Genomic DNA, 22,670 nt, shown 5'->3' on the forward strand with positions numbered 1-22,670 from the left:
CTCGATTTTCGAACGAATTTTTCGTGTCGGGTTTTGCAGCACTAAGGGAGGTAGTAGGGGCGGTAGTACCGCTCTAAGCGGTAGTACCGCCCTTCCCTAGCGGTAGTACCGCCCTGGTGTCAGGGCCCTGGGCAGCGCGGCAGTACCGCTGGGTCGAAGCGGTAGTACCGCCCGGAGCGGTAGTACCGCTCTTCCCTGGCGGTAGTACCGCCCTGGGGTCAGGGCCCCAGGCAGCGCGGCAGTACCGCTGGGTCGAGCGATAGTACCGCTCGGAGTTGTAGTACCGCCCTTCCCTAGCGGTAGTACCGCTCTGTGCGGGGCTGGTGAGTGGGATAACGGTTGGATTATTCTTCCCACTATATAAAGGGGTCTTCTTCCCCAAAGTTGACCTACCTCTTTCCCCCAAAGCTCCATTGTTGCTCCAAGCTCCATTTTCGCCCGATCTCTCTCCCTAGCCAATCAAACTTGTTGATTTGCTCGGGATTGGTTGAGAAGGCCCAGATCTACACTTCCACCAAGAGAAATTTGATTCCCCCCACTTATCCCTAGCGGATCTTGTTACTCTTGAGTGTTGAGCACCCTAGACGGTTGAGGTCACCTCGAAGCCATACTCCATTGTGGTGAAGCTTCATGGTGTTGTTGGGAGCCTCCAAGTGTTGTGGAGATTGCCCCAATCTTGTTTGTAAAGGTCCGGTTGCCGCCTTCAAGGGCTCCAATAGTGGAATCACGGCATCTCGCATTGTGTGAGGGCGTGAGGAGATTACGGTGGCCCTAGTGGCTTCTTGGGGAGCATTGTGCCTCCACACCGCTCTAACGGAGACGTACTTCCCCTTAAAAGGAAGGAACTTCGGTAACACATCCTCGTCTCCACCGGCTCCACTCTTGGTTATCTTGTCCCTTTACTTTTGCAAGCTTACTTGAGTTATATCCATTGCTTGCTTGTGTGCTTATTGTCTTTGCATCATATAGGTTGTCCACGTAGTTGCACATCTAGACAACCTATTTCATTGCAAGTTTTAATTTGTTAAAGAAAAGTCTAAAAATTGTTAGTTGCCTATTCACCCCTCCCCCTCTAGTCAACCATATCGATCCTTTCAGAGGGGCTGCGGCCCCTCCTTCCTTCCCTTCTTTCTTCCCTTTCCTTGACTCCTACTCCTACTACATGGAAGGGGGGAATCCTACTCCCGGTGGGAGTAGGACTCCCCAGGGCGCATCATAGAGAGGGCCGGCCCCTCCCCTCCTCTCCTCCTTTATATACTGAGGCAAGGGGCACCCCATAGACATAACAATTGATCCTTGAGATCTATTAGCCGTGTGCGGTGCCCCCCTCCACCATATTCCACCTTGATAATATCGTAGCGGTGCTTAGGCGAAGCCCTGCGTCGGTAGAACATCATCATCATCACCACGCCATCGTGATGACGGAACTCTCCCTCGAAGCTCGGCTGGATCGGATTTCGAGGGACGTCATCGAGCTGAACGTGTGCTGAACTCGGAGGTGTCGTGCGTTCGGTACTTGATCGGTCGGATCGTGAAGACATACGACTACATCAACCGCGTTGTGCTAACGCTTTCGTTTACGGTCTACGAGGGTACATGGACATACTCTCCCCTCTCATTGCTATGCATCACCATGATCTTGCGTGTATGCAGGAAATTTTTTGATATTACTATGTTCCCCAACACTTCCAACCAAGTATCAGGATTCTACTCCCGGGTGAACTTACTGATGCCAGTCGCCAATCTAAAGTTGTGAGGGATCTCAGCGGCTCAGATGGCTCTTCCGAAACACTCAGGGCCGGAAACGTGCACCCTGCTTCCACCGGGTCTATCTCTATCCAACCCTTCTCTGTATGCTCTGTTTCAGTCGACCAAACCTTGTATAAGGACTGACCTTGCGTCGAACCCAGGCTCTTTTGGGTTGACTGGAACTCTGCGGTCATTACCATACGGGCGCCTGTCATCATACCGCCGGGGCGCGTATGACCCATCCCTCGGAGGGGGTGAAGGCACTCGACGGTGGTTGTCACGGCACAGTCACGATCAAACTCTCCATGAGCTCTTCCCAGGTGTCGATCTCGACGGCGATCATGATCTTCACGTCGCAAAGGCGACCCAGGACTATGTGTTGACTAAACTGTATCTGCCCTTACTGACCTGCTGTGGATCCTGTTTCGCGACTGGGAAGCGGCAGAGTTCAGCTCTCTTGCTGCCCGGAGCAGCGCTCGGATCTGTTCCAAGCCTCTTGCAGCTTCTGAACAGGACAGCTGAATAGACTCTGCTATACGTGCAGCCGCTGTAAGATTCTGGATCGGAGTGAGGTATACCTGAGGTTCAGGCAGAAACAACTGCCGTTGACGTCGACTGGATTCGGGGATCAGTCGATGGGCGCGTTCGTCGAGAGAATGTTGGAGATTCTCCAAATGCGCGCGCTCAGCCAATGTGGCGAGGCGCGCAACCTCCAAGGCCCGAGCCTCGGCGGTTTCCCCTATGATGGGTGTCTGGAGGGCCTCCACGTTGCAGCGGTGCAACTCTTCGCTCTGCTGCGAATTGAGAGGTTGGGGCTCGTACTCCTCGTGGCCGAATGACGGGCCGTCGCTGTCACCGTTGCCGCTGTTATGCTGAAACTCGGGTGGGCTGCGACGGGAGTTGACCATGAGAACTTCTGCGGCGGGGTCACAGCTCCCGCGCTCGGAAAAGGTATCCATAGAGCCAGTCGACGGGTCGACTGGACCGTAGTGAGATTCATCGGGCTCGATCATCGCGACTTGTGGGGTGGCCATTTGACGGGCCACCGCATGCTTGACCCAATGTTGGAGCCGCGACCGACCGAATCGCTTGCGGAGGTGACCAGCGGAGTGAGCAGACGATGTGAGGGCCGACCAATACGGAGTCAACGGCTGTCGTAGAAGAACGTCGCAGGCACTCACGTGGAAGTGCGACGCCCCACGGATCGGAAGAGCCTCGACATCGATGGGGGCTTCTTGGAGCCAGGCGGAGTCGTCGGCAACGAAAGTGAGCGCGCTGAGTCGGAACTCGCAGCCCATGACCAAACCGCCGCTGGAAACCATGTTGATGAAGATCGAAAAAATGCAACCTCACCGGAAGTTGCCAAGACGCTTTGCCCCATGGTGGGCGCCAACTGTCGTCGTACTAAGTCTGACAGTAAGAGTAGGGGTGCGTATGAGGAGGCAAGGCCCTAGCTACGGCGAGGTTGTACACACGAGTTTACAAGTTCATGCCCCTCTCGGAGGAGGTAAAAGCCCTACGTCTCGGTGCCCTGAGGTGGTCGACTGGAATATGGGTGTGTGTTACAAGGGGTGCGAACCCTTGTCTGGGAGGAGGGGGTGGATTATATAGAGTGCGCCAGGACCCCAGCCATCCTCCGTTACAGGGTTCAATGTACATTAAGACAGGGCGTTACTGGTAACACCAGCTATAAAGTGCTATTAATGATATTTAAGACACCGGAGTGAACGTCTGACCGTTGCTATCCTGAGCGACTCTAGGTCTTCTGTACTCCAGGTAGTTTCCTGTATGGTCGAATGACTTCATCCAAGTTGAGTGAAATTGGGGGTATCCGAGTGAGGTGACTGGTCGAGTGGATTGCACTCCATGGATACTTCAGTCGGTATTTCTTGCTATACTTTGAATATCCTTGATTTTAGGGTAGTGACATTGGGTAGGGCGTATAGGTCAGGCCTATGACCCTGCCCTAGGTTCATGGCATCATCAGGAGGTTCACATTGTTGATGGATGCGACATGCAAGAAGCTCAAGCTCGAAAAGAGGACCATGATCGAAGAGAGCAAGGTCGTGCTCGAGGAAGAGGGTGACGATCGCCGCCAATGCGGAGGACGCCAAGATGTTAGACCTTAAATGTCGACTCTTTGGACGCCGATTCAAGAATGTTCGTGCAATCTGTCCGCTACCAGATGTTGCAGTGACAGAAAGATAGATTGGTGGCGGCGGACTATGAAGACGCGGTGGAGGCGGACTATGAAGATCGCCGCTATTGCCCAAATTCTTACTTTAAATTTCCTTGTGGACAAACAAGACGTTAAAATTAACTATGCTTTCATGAAATACGGCCAGTGTAAGAATTAATAAGATTTCTAATACGTGGTTAGTAGGGGGAAAATCTTAAGTCGTTTGCTTGTGGTTTTGTATGTATGTATCTTATCAAAATATATAAGACAATTTTATTGATCATATACGCGAGCATTCGCCAGAAATTATATAATTAGGTCCCACGATTACGCCGCGTGAAAAGAATGCAGCTACTGTTCGATATAATAGTATAAGGTGGGCGGACCCGGCTGACCCAGCGAGTCACCCGACTTTGTTGACCCAAATCTCATTTAATACCGACTCACATGACCCATTGGCCTTGAAATTGTAAGCGACCCGACGGGCCAAACTGGGCCGTTCCTATCCTGACACAAAACCCTAGGATGTATCAATTGTACCTGTGAACCTTCAGTAATAAAAATTGTGGATAATGCACTATATTATTTATTCAAACAAATCACTAGATCAACTAATAAACCTTCAATAAGCCACATAACGTATGTATGCATCTAGCTACTTCAAGTGTAGAAAAAAATGCTGAGAATATATATGCTACTCTGTTCAAAAATATATGTTGTATTGATTTTTTTTATTTTTGAGTAAGTCAAACTTCGCTATGTTTGACGCAAAACATCAATTTCAATAACTATAATACCGAATCAATATCATTAGATTCATCAAAATATACTTTCATGCTTTATATATTTTTCTATAAATTTTGACAAACATAAAAAAATGGCTTTTGAAAAATTAATACACCTTATATTTTTAATACATGAACTTTTTTAATTCATCACTTTTATAAATATCACTAACATTTAATAAACAATTTTTGAGCATTTTTAGAATTCATGAATATTTATTAAATTCATGAATACTTTTCATCCATGAGAATAATTCTAAAATATGTAATTTTTTAAGGTTTGTGTATATTCTTAGAGTCCTTTAAAAATCATGGATATTTTTGTAAATTCACGAACATTTTAAAATGCCGTGATCAAATTGAAAGTTTATGAAGATTTTTTTAACTGACAGACATTTTTTTAAACACACGCTTTTTCAACATGAATATTTTCAAAAACATGGGACGAAGATTTTGAGAAAGCACGAAAAAAACTGAAATATTATTTTGCAAATAATATATTTTATTAAATATAAATAAGTTTTACAAATAAAAACTGACAATAAATGCAGATATACAACCAAAAATCTGGAGCAGAAAACCTGAAATATAGCCGAACCAAAGGCACGGCAGATGTACTAGATGGGCCCGCCCATTGATTAGCAGCACTCGAGTTTCAGCGCGGGAGATTAAAAAAAACTCTCTTTTCCCTAAAATAAAAAATCTCCTAAGGCCTCGTTTGGCACAAAGGGATTTGGGAGGAATTCGGAGGCGGGGATTTGGGAGGATTTGGTGAATCCCTCCCTTCCACCCAATCCCCTCAAAACCCCTTGAATCCCCAAAACCCCTCCATCCCCAATCCTTAATTTCTGTTTGGTAGGCAGGGTTTGTCAAATTGACATAACATACAATGTAACTAACTCCCTTATATCCTTGCTACAGAATTGTAAAGGCCACCTAATAAAAATGAGAAAAGCTGCTACAGGGGAATAATTTAGCAGCAGTTTTTCCCAGCAGCAACATAATTTTGCATGACTCGAAATCAATATATCATCACAACAACATCATAATTTATCATAATAGCATGGCTTCGAATCCCAAATCCCAGGAATCATAATTTATCATGACAACATGATCTTTCGCAGCAACAACAGTTCATCACAGCCCCAACATAATTTTGCAGCAAAGATAACGCAACACAAGTACTTCTGGAATAGCTCAAGATCAGTTATAATTTCGCATACAGATATATCCATCTTTTGGTGTCATGATCATCTATCTTTGAGAATCTGAGAGAAAGTTGTCCCTCCAGCTTGTTTATTGTTGCTTCTTTTGGTGCTTGAGAACCTGATGAAACAAATAGAGATGAATATTAGAGTGCCTTCAGAATAACTTATAACTATAAGTTTTGCTAGATGAACATTAGAGTGCCTTCTGGAACATAAGTAGGCCTGTAGTACAGCAAGTTTCAGGAACAGAACAAGCAAGGAGTATTGTACTTGTAGTAGGAGCATTGTACTACTAGCAAGAAACAAGCTGCATATATTAAAGCAAAGTTTCCAGCAAGCAACATTAATTTAATTTTTTCTTCATTTTCTTTTTGTAGGTGCGCAGCAAGCAAACAGGAGTACTCCAAACAATACAGATGGTACTACTGATACAAGCAATACAGATAACACTGCACAACCAAATACTTGCTACTGACAATATCTTGGTACTGCAAGAAGCTACAGCAACACTGAATTTATATTGGAGCTACAGAAAATCCTACTCCTGATTTAATGGCATTTGTAAATGGAGGGAGAACAAGTTAGCAAAGTCCATTACATAGATTCAGTTCAATGGAAATGGACCAAGTTAGCTAGCTAGCTAGATAATAAATCGATGACAGAAATAAGAACCAATCTGAACCAATCTCTCGATGACATAGAATCAATCAACAGAGTCAAAAATAAGTAGTTACTAGTACTTAGTATCAGTGCCACATATTGCAGGAATGAACCTCGGCAATTAAACTAGGAATAAACTGAATGAGTTCACAAAACATTCAGCTAATCCATATGAACCAACCAAACTAGGAATAAACTGAACTTGTGTACCACCACAGATCTAGATTCAGTTTAGTTCAGGTTTTCCATGTCTCAAGGTCTATAACATTGAAGCTCACACTTTAGCTCAGCTGCATCAATCAGGAAATTCTAGCCTTTGATTCAGATTATCACAGATGTACTACAACTACAGGGAACTGTTAATGAATGAATGGCGCCTATAAGTCTCCTCGCCAAACAGAACTGTTATTTTTTAGATGAACAAATCTGTCAAGTGGGCTAGCAGATTATCGCAGACAAACAAATGAGCACAAGTCAAGTGGGCTATGCTTACCATCAGGATTAAACAATTAACTAATCAACTACGGACTCTTTTTTGTTACAAAAATGAAACGGGGAAGGATGAACTCTGTCAAGCAGGAATGATTTGTTTGGTTCATTGTTATAAGGTATGCATGTTTTAACTGCAATTATACTTTGTTTCCAGTCTACTAAATTATTAACTCTGCGTTCAATGTTATTGCAAATGCAGGTGGGGCAGTATAAACTACCCAGGAAGCTGGACATATCTTGGAGAGAAACTAGCAGATATCATAATGTGAAGTCAATACTTGTGCCATTTGGTGGAGTGTCTGCTGACTGTCTTAACTTCTTTTAGAAATACTTCATGCTGACTATTGGTGTATAGGTTTGTTCTTAGATCTAACTAAGCGTCTTTTTGATATTTGGGAACACAAGCATGTCTAAGTTTTGGGGTAGAAAATTTTGACAGCACATACTGTATGTAGAAGATAGTCACATGACAGAGTTAGCTGATACATCATACACAGTGTGTATCTTCCTCGATGACAGAATCTCACTGACTGTAAGGTTCAGTGCAAGTATAATGTTGCCTGTATGTATAGAATAATCCGTTGAGACCCGCAAAGAGAAATAGCCATTTGTACTATGCGTAATAGCCATTTGTACTAATCAACTACGGACTTCTCCATGCTCAAGTCTTTGATCTTCTAGCGAAACTCGCCTACTACTACGCACATCAAGGTGACAGTTTCATAACCACTAACAGCAGAATATTGCTTAAAAGGTAGAGGTAACTAAGCATTGAGAAGGTTAGCAGGAGTGCATCCTCGCCCATCTGCACTGTCCGGCAGACACATCCTATGCTTTCTTGGCAATCTTAGGGTTAGGGTAAAGAGGAGCTAGAGGAGGCGGGCATTCTTGGCAAGCTAGCTGGGTAGGCCTAGGGTTAGGGTCGTTCTTGGCGTGCTCGCCGGTGAGGACGAGGCGGACGGAGGGCGTACGGGCGGTGGCAGCCATGGAGAGGAGGGGGGAGGGGAGGGGAGGGGCTGCGATGACTAACCACCAGTGAGAAGTCCAGTATGCCGGAGGAGATCACCGGCGTCGAGGCGTCGGGTGGCGCGGCGACTTGGGAAGGAGGCGGCGCAGCGGCGGCGGCGGCGTCTCGAGTCGAGCAGCCAAATCCTCTAGGGGGCCTCGATGATTCTGAACCGCGTGGGAACGGGTGGGTCGAAAGGGAATCGAGGGGATTGGGCCGTCCAAACCACGCCTACCAAATGGGCCAACGGGTATTTGCGGGGATTCTGGGTCTCGCGGGGTTTATCCTCTGCAAACCCCTCCAATCCACGCTAAACAAACGAGGCCTGGGATGTGAAGATCGGTGCTAAAGCAGGTGCCAGAGTTAAATGGGAGGTTCCGCTCAAAACTAAAAGAGTTAAATGGGAAGCGTGATCTGCGATGAGCATGGAGGCTTTTTGTTAGTGTGATCTGTCGTTAGTATATGAAGGCTTCTTTCACCTTTTGCAAAAGAATACAGTGTGCGCAGGCTCTTCTTAGAGCATCTACACCTGGATACACCAAATCCGACCCTCAAAAGCCAATAGACTCGCTCGAGCGTGTCAGCGGAGTAGTGACCGGCCACACCTGAATTATCGTTTTCACAATCGGATATCTTAATTATGAATCCTTAAATCCATACAATTGCATGCAACGTGAAACCTAATTTTGAGCGGAGCACATCCGGCTCCGTCCTGTTCATGTCCAAAGGCTAGCTATGCCCCTCGAAGTGTTGTTGCGGTCGCCGGCGAGGTAGAGTAAGACGTGGGACACACACGGGCTCACGGGTCTCGAGATGCCACATTCTCATATGCCCTACTCTTCCTCTTCGAAGCCCGTGGTATGTACGTCAACGGTTGATGTGGCGTCGATGATGGATCTGTTTGGCCGGAGCCCGACACGTCCATCATGATGCGGTTGCGGCACCTGGGGTTACCGACCACCCGTATCGGCGCCGAAGATTACGACTCCGCCTCGCCGGTGTCTGCCCAAGGGTTTCCATGGCCTCCCGCGCGCGCCCTCCTCCTGGCACGGCGGGCACGCCGCGTCATAGCCTCAGTGGATGGGCCACGGAGAGCCTCCGAGTCAGTGCGCTAACGAAGGGGTTGCGAGTCCGCCACGGCGTTCGGACGCCCGAAGGATCGCACCGCCTCCGACGAGACAGCGGCGACGCGCCTCGTGCCGGATCCAAACACCATTTGGGCGGACACTGTGGATTCCCGTCTGATCGAGTTTGACCATTGTCGGGGATTCTCTCGAGGGCGCGGTGAAGCACAATGCAGACGACCATCTCCTCTTCGGGCCCAACTGGGATGAGGTCCCAGTCCGCATATCAAGCGAGAAAGGAGTCAGATCTGCTGCCTGCCATGCCGGAGAAGGCCGGTCACCGGAAGGGAGCTTGGCAATGGAGTTGAGTAGAGCGGAGCGGAGCGGAGTGAAGTAGAGTGGCTAGGATTTTGTTCGGGAAGCGGATGGAGATGAATATAAATAATGTTTTTTTAAAAAAAGAATATAAATAAGGTTGTGTGGGCCAATGTGGGATGGACCCGACATGACAGACGAGTCCGGGCCTTCCCATATCCCTCCCATATTTGGGGTGGATATGAGAGGTGTCCGTCAGACTGGGAGTTTGGGCCGGTATGAGTACTACCTGTATTTCATACTCCATCCGTCTCAAAATAAGAGTATAAAATTGAGACTATTTAGGGATGAAGGAGTATTAATTGACGTTGAAATAGATGTATTTAAATATATTTTAAATCTAGATACATTCGTTTTAGCATCGAGTAATTCCTACTACAATTGAGAGGGTACTTCGAACACGTCTTTATTTTAGTTTGTTTATATGTGGCCTAGTGTCCTTGTTTCTCAAATACAATTAAGAGTCTGTATAATCACCATATAAGAAGGTTTGTATAAAATACACCACCTTCGAGTAGGGCGTTTTGGATCTTTGGCCTCCATGGAGGCCGGATCTTTAAAATCAAATAATTTATTTTCAAAAGACTGAAAAAATTGTACAATTAAACAAGGATGAGAGGTGTATGTGTGTAAAATTTCAGAATGAAATACGTTCAAATGCGACATGTGCAAAAAAGACAAATTCATGGCTTTGGAAGATGAATAATATCATGTGTTAAAAGGTCTCAGATTTTATTTTTTTTGCACAAGCCTCATATCAACATATTTGAATTTTCATGAATTTTGAAATTTGCATTTGGAGGCCTACATAGAGCTCGGTCTCCAAAAAACAATTTCTGGCCACCTTTTGAATATCCATTTCTATGTCCATACTCATCTGCATCTGGTGAAGAGAAAATTCACAAAAGATACTAAAAATTCAAAAAAATGTTTTTTAATTTTGCATGGGAGATAATTTGGTGCGTGAGATGCGCTCCAAATTTTAGATCATTTGAACATATGAGTAGCTCACAGCAAAAAAACAAACTGGATCAGAACAATACATGAACAATAAACTTTCCACATATCTCAAATTTGCCTTTTTGGCCAAAAGCTAATCAAATGTCCAAATGATTTAAAATTTGAAGCGCATCTCACGCACCAAACTATCTTTCATGCAAAAATAATTAGTTTTTTTTGAATTTTTCTAGTGTTTTCTTAAAATTTTATTTTCATCACAGGTGCAGCTGAGCCTAGGTACCGAATCGCCTCGTCCACACACCTCCTCGCTACTTTAATCACTTTTTCCCGTTTCTGGAACTGGAAGCATGGGAGACAGAACCAAGTGAGCCAGCCAACTGCACGTGACAACTGACAAGTGGGTAACTGGGTCGCTGATAAAAGCCTTTGGTTAATCAGCCATTCAGTCCCCAGCTGCCAACAAGAGCCAACGAGACAAGGAAAAATGACAAAACCCCTCTGAATCTCAGAAACAGCAAACAACGAAACACAAAAATGCATCAAAAAAATACGTAATATAGCTCTGTAACGGAAAATCAACATGGCAATTGAAGAAACATTTCAGCACTACAATGAACATGAAAAATCCGCTCTCGACTCCTGAACCAATTCATCAAACATGAAAAATCCGCTCTCGACTCCTGAACCAATTCATCAAACATGAATATCTTAAGCTCCCAATCGTACTACATGAGGGCGAGGATCACGAGCTCACATCACATGGTCACGTGCGTGCGAACAGGCGGCAGCAACTCCATGTAAGGGTTCGATGCACCAACGGATCAATAAAATTATACCACCAAGTGGTGAGCGACATTCTGCACAGGTAACCATCGATCCAATAAACACTGTAGTATACAACTCTCAGCAACTTTGATTGACAAAAAAAAATAAGCCCTGCCTGACGGGGAGGAAGCACGGGGGAGGCTACGGAGAACAACAACTGCTATGTTTTACACAACCAAAAGAAGACCACCAGAGACAGACATGTGGGTCCAGCCATCTCTCCCTCACTCAAATTTACCTTTCCTGTTCGTGGTAGTAGACTCTATCATCACCATCTTCTATACAAGAGTATCTTCAGTATGACTCCTCATTATTTTCGTGGAACGAACGAATAATCCGCCCCCCATTTCTATAACGTGTAGAGTATTTACCAGCTAGGCAGCTACATCCAAGATATACAACACCCGCGCCCACCCCCTCCCCAAGTTTACATCCCAGCTATGGCGAGCCGAGCCGCCCCTCTTTCGGTTTCTTCAAGCAAAATAACGACGAACCTGGCCTCAGGTTCGGCTGCTGCGTCCGTGAAAAGAATGGTATGAGGTGGGTGGAAATATTGACAGGGGTGGCGGCGATTATCATGATGTGCGTAGGCGGTCGGGGCCTTGCAGGCACTCCTGGGGGTTTGCATAGAAGTAGTCCTCCTCCTTGGGTCTGTCGGGAATCACTGTCCGCTTCGAGGCTGATCCCATCCGCCCTGCGTGGGCAGCCTTGATCAACAAAGAGAACTCATCCCATCGCAACGAACCGTTGTTGTACTGATCTGCTAGGTCGACGATGAGTTTTCGATCTAACAAGATCGTCTTCTTGAAACCCATGAACCTGCATTCAGCAAGTGGCATGTAAGTAACACATCGGAATAAATACACAACTTACTATGTTTGGGGTGGTACAGAGACAAAATATGCAAAATGTATGACCCAAGTGCAATGCATACCTGCGATGACCCTCAACAACTTTAGCCATATTGCCATCATATGTTGGAACAAATATATCACTTTCTAGAGAAACCATGTAATCCAGTGCAGCCATTTGGGACGAATGGTTCTGGAAGAACATTAGATCAGAAGGTTCCAGAAGTGTCTCTTTCCTCACCTGTAAATCATTGTTAAAGCAATATGAATTAGCAAGGAGAACAAGAAAGAAATTTCCATCTAATGCAAGTGTGATAAACAGTTAAACATGTCCACTGTGTCCATACCACATTCGGATAAGCTGAAGTGAGAGCTGCCATCCTGCGTTTTCCACCATATATTTCCCCAGCTGCGATGTATATTTGCATACTTCTATCAATGTCCAATGCTCTGAGGACAAGAGCAGTCTCCTCTGGCGTCAATGGGCAAAGGCCATCTTTTCTTTTCAAGTCCGAGTCGATGATTTTCTCTTTCCACCACGGATAAGCATACCTTAAAAAGCCAACAATAGTTTGACAGCTGTTGTAAGAGTATGTTTAATTGAATGTTTTAAAGACCCGCTCTACTAACAGGTATTGTCCTAAGAAGAATTAAATTGTAACAATACCAAAATATTCACCTCATTCTTGCGAGCTCTTCTGCCTCTTCGTTACTGCAACCTTGAGTACAGCCAGAGAAAGCCAGCATATCCATTTCGTAACGTAAATGAAGAACCAAGAAAGGACCATTTTGGCGAAGTATTCTAATTACACGCTTGCCCAAATCTTCAATTTCAGCGGTAAATCTCAGAGAGGCATAATTTACTCTGCATCTCAGTTTTTGAATCTCCATAGGTAAACCATTGTTTGCTAGCCTAGCGTCAGTTCTATTCAAATGCAGAACCTTGTGTTTTCGAATCAATGGAAGAATCTGGGTCAAATTTAATCAACCATTAGCTTATTCAATAATATGCTCCAAAGCAGCCCTAACATAACATGACGTGCAGCTTACCTGATTATGGTAATAGGAGATATCAGACCAACTGATAGGTGGCATTGAGTGGAACATACCAAGTTCAACTCTTCGCTTTACCCTTGGAGGCAGTTCCCTCAGTATGCGAACTTCGTCGCGTAAGGAGGTTATAAAGTGTTCGACGTCAAATATATCTTGAAACTCACTGCAATGCAGAATGGATCAACATTAAAGGCAAAGCCCACTAATATTTCAAGAAGAAAAAAACAGGCAAATGAAACTAATATCAAGGTGTCAAACTGTACCTCGGGTCATTCCAAAAAGAAGTCTTGTCCAACTCTGGCACAACCAAAGTGACATTCAAATATCTTGCTATTACAACCATATCACATATCTGAAAGAACAAAACATAGAGAAAAGAAACCAATATTAAGAGTCAATGGTTGTCAATCACATTACTTACAAAAATTATGAACACAGATTTCCAATATCTTACAGCAGCTCGCATTTGGTTAAGACCACCATTGCATGAGACCATCAAATAACCATTGTTCCTGTAAATTCCTGCAAGATGATGACAGCAATAAAACATTAGCACAGTTATAGCAGATGCTTAAATATTCAAGGCAAGGCTGTACTAATAACAAACAAAGCAATATTAATGCAGTTATGTACACTGAGTATTTGTGGCAACAGGAAAATCGAGCATACTTTAGCAGTCCCTCGGGTCATAAAAATTGCAACTTTCCATGCTGGAAAAGACTCATAATTATGAATGAGGATACAGTGTGCAAACACGTCGAAGCGCCACGATGTAACTGAACATACCAACAGTTAGCCTACAGAACGTGAATGCTACGCACAAAAGTTCCAATACAGTTAGCTCACAACACGTTGCTTCAGTTACTCAAAAGCAGCTGGGCATTCCTTTTTTATCGATGTGAAAAATGATGGGCATAATTATGAGGGACCAAAACATCGGTTGGAGTCATGAATGATTGCCGGCAGTAAAAGCATATTCAAGTATTCAGGTTCAACCAACCTAAAAAGTGTGATCCTAACATGGAAAGAACCCAAAACATGAATCTATCGTGGAGGCTGCGAACGACCAGAATAGTGAAGACTCCTCCTGACCCACCTAGGCACCAATCGAAAGGAGATCCTACATTGCCCAATTTCTACAATCGGCATCACCACATGTCCAGCCTACTAAACAAGAGAATTAATTTACCGATTCCGATGCAGCAAAGATGAAAAAACATTTCTACACTAACAGCGTTACCACAGAATGAAATCCGCATCGCCCGAGCTAAATTACGCAAATTTGCAAACCAACTCAGGCACATGGAAAAATGAGCGAAATCTACGCCAACCACCAATCTTTATCATCCCAGGTTGATAAAATCTACGCTGGAGATTTTGGATGGATGTACCAGACCAAAATGCTGGCGGCCTGTCAATGTCCTAGGAACAGCATTCGGACACGGAGCGGATCGAACAGGGCGAGCGAAAGCGAAAGAGCGAGCGAAGAATCAAACTCACTTTTGGGCGGCAGCAACGCGGCCCTCTCGACGACGGCCGGGCGCACGGCGGCGGCCTCCTCGGGGGGCGTGAGGCAGGAGGGCCATCCCTTGAGCACCCGCGGGCCCCACGTCTCGCCGACGGCGGTGAGCTGCATGACGCAGGTCCAGAGCAGGACGGTGGTGGTGGCGCGCACCATCCAGAGCTTCATCCGCGACCTTGCGGCGGACGACGGCGGGCACTTGAGCTTCTCGCCTCCGATGCCGGCCGCCTTACCCCCCATGGCCGCCTTCCACGCCATCAACGACCATGGACCGACGGGAGCAGAGGAATCCTCGGGGCAGCAAGCATCCGAGCCTCAAATCCGTCGCCGCCGCCTCGAGGAGCCCGCCTGGCTGTGGCTCTGGCTCCGTTCCACCCAATGCAGCAGCGCACAAGGCCTCTGCCCTCGTCGGTCCACCACAGCCGAGAGAGCCGCGACGTTCGCGACAGAAACGCGGCCGTGGACGGCCCTCGCTGCCTCCTCCGGCGAGCAGCAACCGCCCGTCCGGCACGTCGGGCGCGGTGCCGTACCCGTATCGATCGGCTCCTCGAATGAACCGCCAAAAGGAAGGCGGCCGTGGTCGTGCCGCCGTAGGGGACGAGCACCGGTGGGCACCGAAATGGGCGGCGGGGTTGGAGGATCGGCGCCGGAGACGGGCGAGCGGGGCGTGGCGGGGTGACGGGGTCGCGGGGCGGATCTCGGGGCAGAGGAGGGAGGGAGAGAGAGAGAGGGTGAGGGAGAGCGATTTGTGGGGGCGCCTAGTTATTTTTGGGCCGCGGCGTCGGTGGAAGTGACCGTGATGCACACACTCCTCTGGCGGGGTGCGCGTAGCCGTATTAATGCGTGTCCTAACCCGCTGCGGGAAACGGTTGGTGGCACCGGGGGGCTGCACACGGGCGGGCGCCGCGCACACGTGGCCGCGGCTCGGGCCTCAGATGCCAGCGGACGGCCGGGATTGGCCGGCACGGTTAGAGCGGAGGGAGCCGTTTGGGCCCGTGACGACGGAGTCGGCGCCGCGGCTGCCGGCGCGGGTTCACGCCGTTTAAACTGACGACGATGACTCGATCCGCTTCTCGTTTTTTTTTTTCGGTTTGGCTCGGCGTGCTGCTGTGTTTGACAGGCTGCTGTGTTTGACAGTGCTGTGCAGGGACCTGATTGTTGTTGGAGTTTTGTATTGCTCTCGCGGCTCACATGCCGGTGTTTGCTTCTTGTTTTTGTCCTGGGTATTTTTTTTAGAGCTATACTGCTGTATTAGGTATCTTGTGGGGAGATCTTCTTCGGCACATGGCAAGGCTGTTTGCTGCTGCATTTTTACGATTTTATCGCTCTTTCGATAATGGCATCTGAGTCGCAGCATGTTTTTTTTAAAAAGAAAAACTTTCAATCGTAACTTACCTAGAACATTAGAGTTAACATTTACAATCATGTCTACGGACCATCTAGCGACAACCATAAGCATTAAAGCAAGCCAAAGATACATCGCCGTCAACGTCCTTTCTCACTAAAGCAGGGCAAACTTTGTAGTGGTAGAAAATCAAGAAGTTTGTGATGCTATTGTTGGAATTTAGTCTATTTTGGGACAGCCCAATAACTATTTCAGAAATTTCTAAATAAATCTTAGAAGCCCATTTAGCCTATTTGGGCAAGGCAAAAGATACTACTAAAGTTTAGTCCCACATTGCTAGTTGAGTGGGAGTAGGACCTCCTTATAAGGGAGGTTCTTTACCCACTTGTATAAGCATGAGAACAAGAGGGACATCCACGCGCGCTCCTCCTCCGCCGTCCGTCTCGTCGCGACGCGCCGCGCCGGAACGAGCCGATGTCAAAATTTTTGCCACGCACTACGGGTATACAAAAGGTCACTCGGAAGCTGAAACATTTTTCTGTAGTGGACACTGAATCCGAACGGCGCGCCTCTTCGTCTGCTGCATGTTCGTTTCGTCTCCCGTGTTCCCTTCATCTCCCGGCACAGCCTCTCGCCTCCTTCTCTTGCGCCTATAAAAGGGAGGTCGCTCCTCCCAGAGAGACGCACCAGAACCTCTTCTTCCTCTCGCCACCGGTTCCAATCTCTGCGCTCCTGCTGTCTTCCTCATCCCGGCTTGCGGCGTGCGCCGCGAGTCGGGACAGTAGGCCTTCGAAACCGCATCTTTTGAGTCCTGTACGGGAGAAGGGTGATAAGGTTTTTGGGGAGCGCTCTGCGCGACTGCTGACTTCTTCGTCACGGACGCGCCGGACTCCGACGACTACTTCCCTGACGTCGACAACCTCCTCGACGACATGGAGGACACCGACCCCAAGTCCAGTGCCTCTGCTCCGGCTGTTGTCCAGTACGTGTTCTTGTTTTTCCTGTTAGAGGTCCTACCACAGTTCCTTGTTCTAGTGTTTGCCCTACACATGTTAGGATCTACCTCATATATGCATCTTGATCTATTGTCTGCTCGAGAGATGATCGGTTCTAGCTCATATATACACATGTTATTTACCTTCACTTTGTCAAATCGGATGACTTGTTTTATCACTGCTATACTAGTCATGCTTTATCTAGTATTTCTGTTAATAAAATCATTCGGTAAATTGCTCATATTTCCAACAATCCAAAAACCTTATTATAGGCAATTTACCCCAAGTGGTTTTGCTGCTTCCATAAGACCTCCTATGTTTGAGGGTATCCACTATAAGAGGTGGCGCGTGAGAGCAGTCTTATGGTTTCAAACCATGAGTTGCTATGACGCCACTCTTGGCAGACCTGAAGGAGAACTTGATGCTCAACAGGCACAAGCTTTTCAGAAAATGGATACTCTGTTTTAAGGCTGCTCTCTTGAGTGTTCTTGGTGAGAACATAGTTGATGCTTATGCGTCAATTGACAATGGAAAAGATATGTGGGACGCACTCGAGGCCAAGTTTGGGGTCTCGGATGCCAGCACTGAGCTGTACATCATGGAGCAATTCTATGATTACAGGATGACTGAAGAGCGCTCTGTGGTTGAGCAGGCTCATGAGATACAGTCATTTGCTAGAGAACTTGAGCACTTCAATTGCATGCTACCGGACAAGTTTGTTGCTGGGGGTATCATCACTAAGCTTCCTCCTTCATGGAGGAACTTTGCTACCTTACTGAAGCATAAGAGACAGCAGTTTTCCGTTCCGGATCTCATTGGTACTCTTGATGTGGAAGAAAAGGCGGGAGCAAAGGACACACGTGCTCGAGGTATTAAGGGAGGATCTAGTGCCAATTTGGTACAGAAGAAAATCTTCCAGTCCCACAAGTTCAAGAACAAGGGCAAGCTTGATGGTAAAGCAAAGTTTGATGGGAAGAACAAGGCTGTACAACACACGAACTTCAAGAAGAAGAGTGACAAGAAGAAAGGTGCTTGTCATGTGTGTGGAGATCCTGATCATTGGGCTCCTAGTTGTTCTAATCGCTATGACAAGCGTCATCCTGGGAAAGGCAGCAAGACCGCTAATGTTGTCATTGGAGACACTGACATGAAGGATGCTGGGTATGGTATATTTCCCACTATTCTTTCAGTATGTCATTCTCCTGATTGGTTGTTTGACACGGGTGCTAATGTGCATGTATGCGGTGATATTTCCATGTTTTCATCTTATCAGACCACAGGGACTTCAACCGTGCTAATGGGCAACGGTTCAAGTGCTTCTATTCATGGTGTTGGCACAGTCGATCTAAAGTTTACTTCGGGGAAGATCGTGCGGCTGAAGAACGTGCATTATGTCCCCTCCGTCAATAAAAATCTTGTTAGCGGATCTCTTCTATGTAGAGATGGCTACAAGCTTGTCTTTGAGTCGAATAAATTTGTAATTTCCAAGTATGGAACATTTGTTGGCAAAGGCTATGAGTCAGGAGGCCTGTTTCGTTTATCCTTATCAGACGTTTGCAATAAAGTTGGTAATCATATTTGCAACAATAGTGAATCAAATGTGTGGCATTCACGTCTTTGTCATGTTAACTTTGGTTGCATGTCGCGACTAGCGAAGTTGAACTTAATCCCTAGTTTCACCACTGTCAAGGGATCCAAGTGTCAAGTGTGTGTGCAAGCTAAGCAACCACGTAAGTCTCATGTGACTGCGAAAACGAGAAATCTTGCACCACTAGAACTCATACATTCAGATCTATGTGAAATGAATGGTGTTTTGACAAAAGGTGGAAAGAAATATTTCATGACGTTAATTGATGACTCCACTAGATACTGTCATGTGTATCTTCTGAAATCTAAGGATGAGGCTTTGAACTATTTGAAGATCTATAAAGCTGAAGCGGAAAACCAACTTGATCGAAAGATCAAGAGGCTTAGGTCCGATCGTGGTGGAGAGTATTTCTCAAATGAATTTGATTCCTTTTGTGTGGAACATGGTATAATCCATGAGAGGACGCCTCCCTATTCACCTCAGTCAAATGGGTGGCCGAAAGGAAGAACCATACTCTAACTGATTTGGTTAACGCCATGTTAGATCCTTCGGGTCTCTCCAAGGCATGGTGGGGGGAGGCGATATTGACAGCATGTCATGTCCTAAACCGAGTTCCCACAAAGAACAAAGAGATAACTCCATTCGAGGAATGGGAGAAGAAAAGGTTAAAGCTCTCCTATCTACGAACCTGGGGTTGTTTGGCGAAGGTCAATGTGCCAATTCCAAAGAAGCGGAAGCTGGGACCAAAAACTGTGGATTGTGTTTTCCTGGGATATGCTTTTCATAGCATTGGTTATAGATTCTTGGTTGTAAAATCTGAGGTACCTGACATGCATGTCGGTACGATCATGGAGTCAAATGATGCAATTTTCTTTGAAGATATATTTCCCATGAAGGATATGGCTACCTCATCTAATCAGGAGATGCCTAGTTCATCGAATCAGGAACCAGTTACAATTACTGAACCTGCCATTTCAATGGAACACTTTGAAAAACCTGGAGGAAAATAATGAAGTTCCTACTAGGAGCAAGAGACAAAGGATTGCAAAGTCTTTTGGTGATGATTTTCTTGTGTATCTCATAGATGACACTCCCAGTTCTATTTCAGAGGCCTATGCATCTGAAGATGCTGACTACTGGAAGGAAGCAGTTCGTAGCGAGATGGATTCCATCTTGGCGAATGAAACTTGGGAGATAACTGATCATCCTTATGGGTGCAAACCTATATGATGCAAATGGGTATTCAAGAAGAAGCTTAGGCCTGATGGTACTATTGAAAAGTACAAGGCTCGGCTCGTGGCTAAGGGTTATACCCAAAAGGAAGGTGAAGACTTCTTTGATACTTACTCACCTGTGGCTCGACTGACCATTATTCGAGTTCTACTTTCACTAGCTGCCTCACATGGTCTTCTCATTCATCAAATGGATGTTAAGACTGCTTTCCTAAATGGAGAGTTGGATGAGAAAATTTATATGGAACAACCAGATGGGTTTGTAATAGATGGTCAGGAAGGGAAAGTGTGCAAGTTGCTGAAGTCTTTGTATGGACTCAAGCAAGCACCCAAACAGTGGCATGAGAAGTTCGAAAGAACTTTGACAGCTGCAGGCTTTGTTATGAACGAAGCTGACAAATGTGTGTACTGTCGCTATGGTGGGGGGCGAGGGAGTTATGCTTTGCTTGTATGTTGATGACATACTGATTTTCGGAACAAATATGAATGTTATTAAGGAGGTCAAGGATTTCCTATCTCGTTGTTTTGAGATGAAGGATTTAGGAGTGGCTGATGTCATTCTGAACATCAAGTTGTTGAGAGATGATGATGGTGGGATTACATTGCTTCAATCTCACTATGTGGAAAAGATCTTGAGTCGCTTTGGCTATAGTGACTGCAAGCCTCTCCAACACCATATGATGCTAGCGTGCTGCTTCAAAAGAATCGAAGAATTGCTAGAGATCAATTGAAGTATTCTCAGATTATTGGCTCGCTTATGTACTTAGCCAGTGCTACAAGACTTGACATCTCTTTTGCTGTTAGCAAACTGAGTCAGTTTGTCTCAAAACCAAGAGATGTGCATTGGAAAGCTCTAGAGAGAGTTTTGCGTTATTTGAAAGGCACTGCGAATTATGGAATTCACTACACTGGGCACCCAAAGGTGCTTGAAGGGTATAGTGACTTAAACTGGATATCAGATGCTGATGAGATAAAGGCCACGAGCGGATATGTATTCACTCATGGAGGTGGCGCTGTTTCTTGGAAGTCTTGCAAGCAGACCATCTTAACGAGGTCAACAATGGAAGCAGAACTCACAGCACTAGATACAGCTACGATCGAAGCAAATTGGCTTCGTCGGCTCTTGCATGATTTGCCGGTTGTTGAGAAACCTGTACCAGGTATCCTTATGAACTGCGATAATCAAACTGTGATCACAAAAGTGAACAGTTCAAAGGATAACATGAAGTCATCAAGACACATTCAGAGAAGGTTAAAGTCTATCAGAAAAATGAGAAACTCCGGAGTTATTGCATTGGATTATATCCAAACGTCTAAAAATCTGGCAGATCCTTTACTAAGGGTCTATCACGTAATATGATAGATAATGCATCGAGGGAGATGGGTATGAGACCCACAATACGAGTTGTTCACAGTGGTAACCTATTCTTTGTGATCGGAGATCCCGTGAATTAGATATGGAAGACAAGTTGTTGGTCAACTGGGAGGAGAGTATCCTTACTGTTAAAAATACCACTCCATGAAGATGCAATACTCTCCTAATTTGCATGGCAGGTTGATGTATATCTTAATGTGTTCTAAGTGGCTTTTTGAAGCAGAGATGTTGTCATGCAGAACATCTTTTGAAGAACGCACCTATATGAGTTTGATTGTTAAACGTCGCAATCTATGAGAGTAGGATTCTCTCTAGTAAACTCATGAAAGGTCTCGGAGTATGACGCATAAGCTCCACCCGTGGGGAAGACCCACGGTAGCCACGTATCGGTCAAGGCTTTATGTGAAGCTAGATTCGCGGAAAACTTGCAGTTCAAGGCCCAGTCCACTGTTCAAGTTGCTTACTAGTGTAGCGTAGAGTTCTAGGTGGAAGTTCAACTTAACAGTCTCCACTGCAGTACCGGTATATAAAACAGTGTTTTGGAACCAAAGGCAAATTTTGTGCGCCTCTGGGATCTGGTGGGGGATTGCTGGAATTTAGTCTATTTTGGGACAACCCAATAACTATTTCAGAAATTCCTAAATAAATCCTAGAGGCCCACTTAGCCCATTTGTGCAAGGCAAGGGATACTACTAAAGTTTAGTCCCACATTGATAGTTGAGTGGGAGTTGGACCTCCTTATAAGGGAGGTTCTTTCCCCACTTGTATGAGCATGAGAACAAGAGGGACATCCACGCGCGCTCCTCCTCCGCCGCCCGCCTTGCCATGCCACGCCACGCCACGCCATGCCTCGTCACAACGCGCCGCGCCGCGGGAATGAGCCGAGCCTATGTCTAAATTTTTGCCATGCATTACGGGTATACGAAAGGTCACTTAGAAGCTGAAACATTTTTCTGTAGTGGACACTGAATCCGAACGGCGCGCCTCTTCGGCTGCTGCCTGTTCGTTTCGTCTCCCGCATTCCCTTCAGCTCCCGGCGCAGCCTCTCGCCTCCTTCTCTTGCGCCTATAAAAGGGAGGTCGCTCCTCCCAGAGAGACGCACCAGAACCTCTCCTTCCTCTCGCCACTGCTTCCAATCTCTGCGCTGCTGCTGTCTTCCTCATCCCGGCTTGTGGCGTGCACCGTGAGTCGGGACAGTAGGCCTCCGAAACCGCACCTTTTGAGTCCTGTACGGGAGAAGGGTGATAAGGTTTTTGGGGAGCGCTCTGCGCGACTACTGACTTCTTCGTCACGGACGCCCCGGACTCCGACGACTACTTCCCTGACGTCGACAACCTCCTCGACGACATGGAGGACACCGACCCCAAGTCCAGTGCCTCTGCTCCGGCTACTGTCCAGTACGTGTT

The 22,670-nt window shown here is 46.3% G+C and overlaps 1 protein-coding gene and 1 long non-coding RNA gene across 2 annotated transcripts; both read right to left on the reverse strand.

Annotated features, from left to right (window-relative positions):
* Positions 1-5,740: 5,740 nt before the first annotated feature.
* Positions 5,741-8,294, reverse strand: LOC119338195. The gene is made up of 2 exons (XR_005163831.1): positions 8,104-8,294; positions 5,741-6,039 (listed from the first exon to the last, which is right to left on the reverse strand). It is a non-coding gene; the product is annotated as an uncharacterized LOC119338195 (long non-coding RNA).
* Positions 8,295-11,287: 2,993 nt separating this feature from the next.
* Positions 11,288-15,503, reverse strand: LOC119337399 (rhamnogalacturonan I rhamnosyltransferase 1-like). Its single transcript, XM_037609525.1, has 8 exons — positions 14,708-15,503; positions 13,662-13,729; positions 13,471-13,559; positions 13,205-13,370; positions 12,834-13,123; positions 12,502-12,706; positions 12,238-12,395; positions 11,288-12,122 (listed from the first exon to the last, which is right to left on the reverse strand). Exons 1-8 carry the CDS (start codon positions 14,985-14,987, stop codon positions 11,879-11,881), a joined length of 1,500 nt encoding a protein of 499 aa, XP_037465422.1. The 5' UTR covers positions 14,988-15,503; the 3' UTR covers positions 11,288-11,878.
* Positions 15,504-22,670: the final 7,167 nt, after the last annotated feature.

The sequence above is a fragment of the Triticum dicoccoides genome, chromosome 7B, assembly GCF_002162155.2.
Source record: "Triticum dicoccoides isolate Atlit2015 ecotype Zavitan chromosome 7B, WEW_v2.0, whole genome shotgun sequence".
Taxonomy (NCBI): domain Eukaryota; kingdom Viridiplantae; phylum Streptophyta; class Magnoliopsida; order Poales; family Poaceae; genus Triticum; species Triticum dicoccoides.

Excerpts from the sequence above, each read along its gene's own strand:
- LOC119337399 (XM_037609525.1), bottom strand. The coding sequence starts at position 14,987 with ATGGCGTGGAAGGCGGCCATGGGGGGTAAGGCGGCCGGCATCGGAGGC. Across the intron at positions 13,560-13,661 it reads TTAACCAAATGCGAGCTGCT|ATATGTGATATGGTTGTAAT; the intron begins GTAAGATATTGG and ends TTGTTCTTTCAG. Across the intron at positions 12,123-12,237 it reads GTTGTTGAGGGTCATCGCAG|GTTCATGGGTTTCAAGAAGA; the intron begins GTATGCATTGCA and ends TGCTGAATGCAG.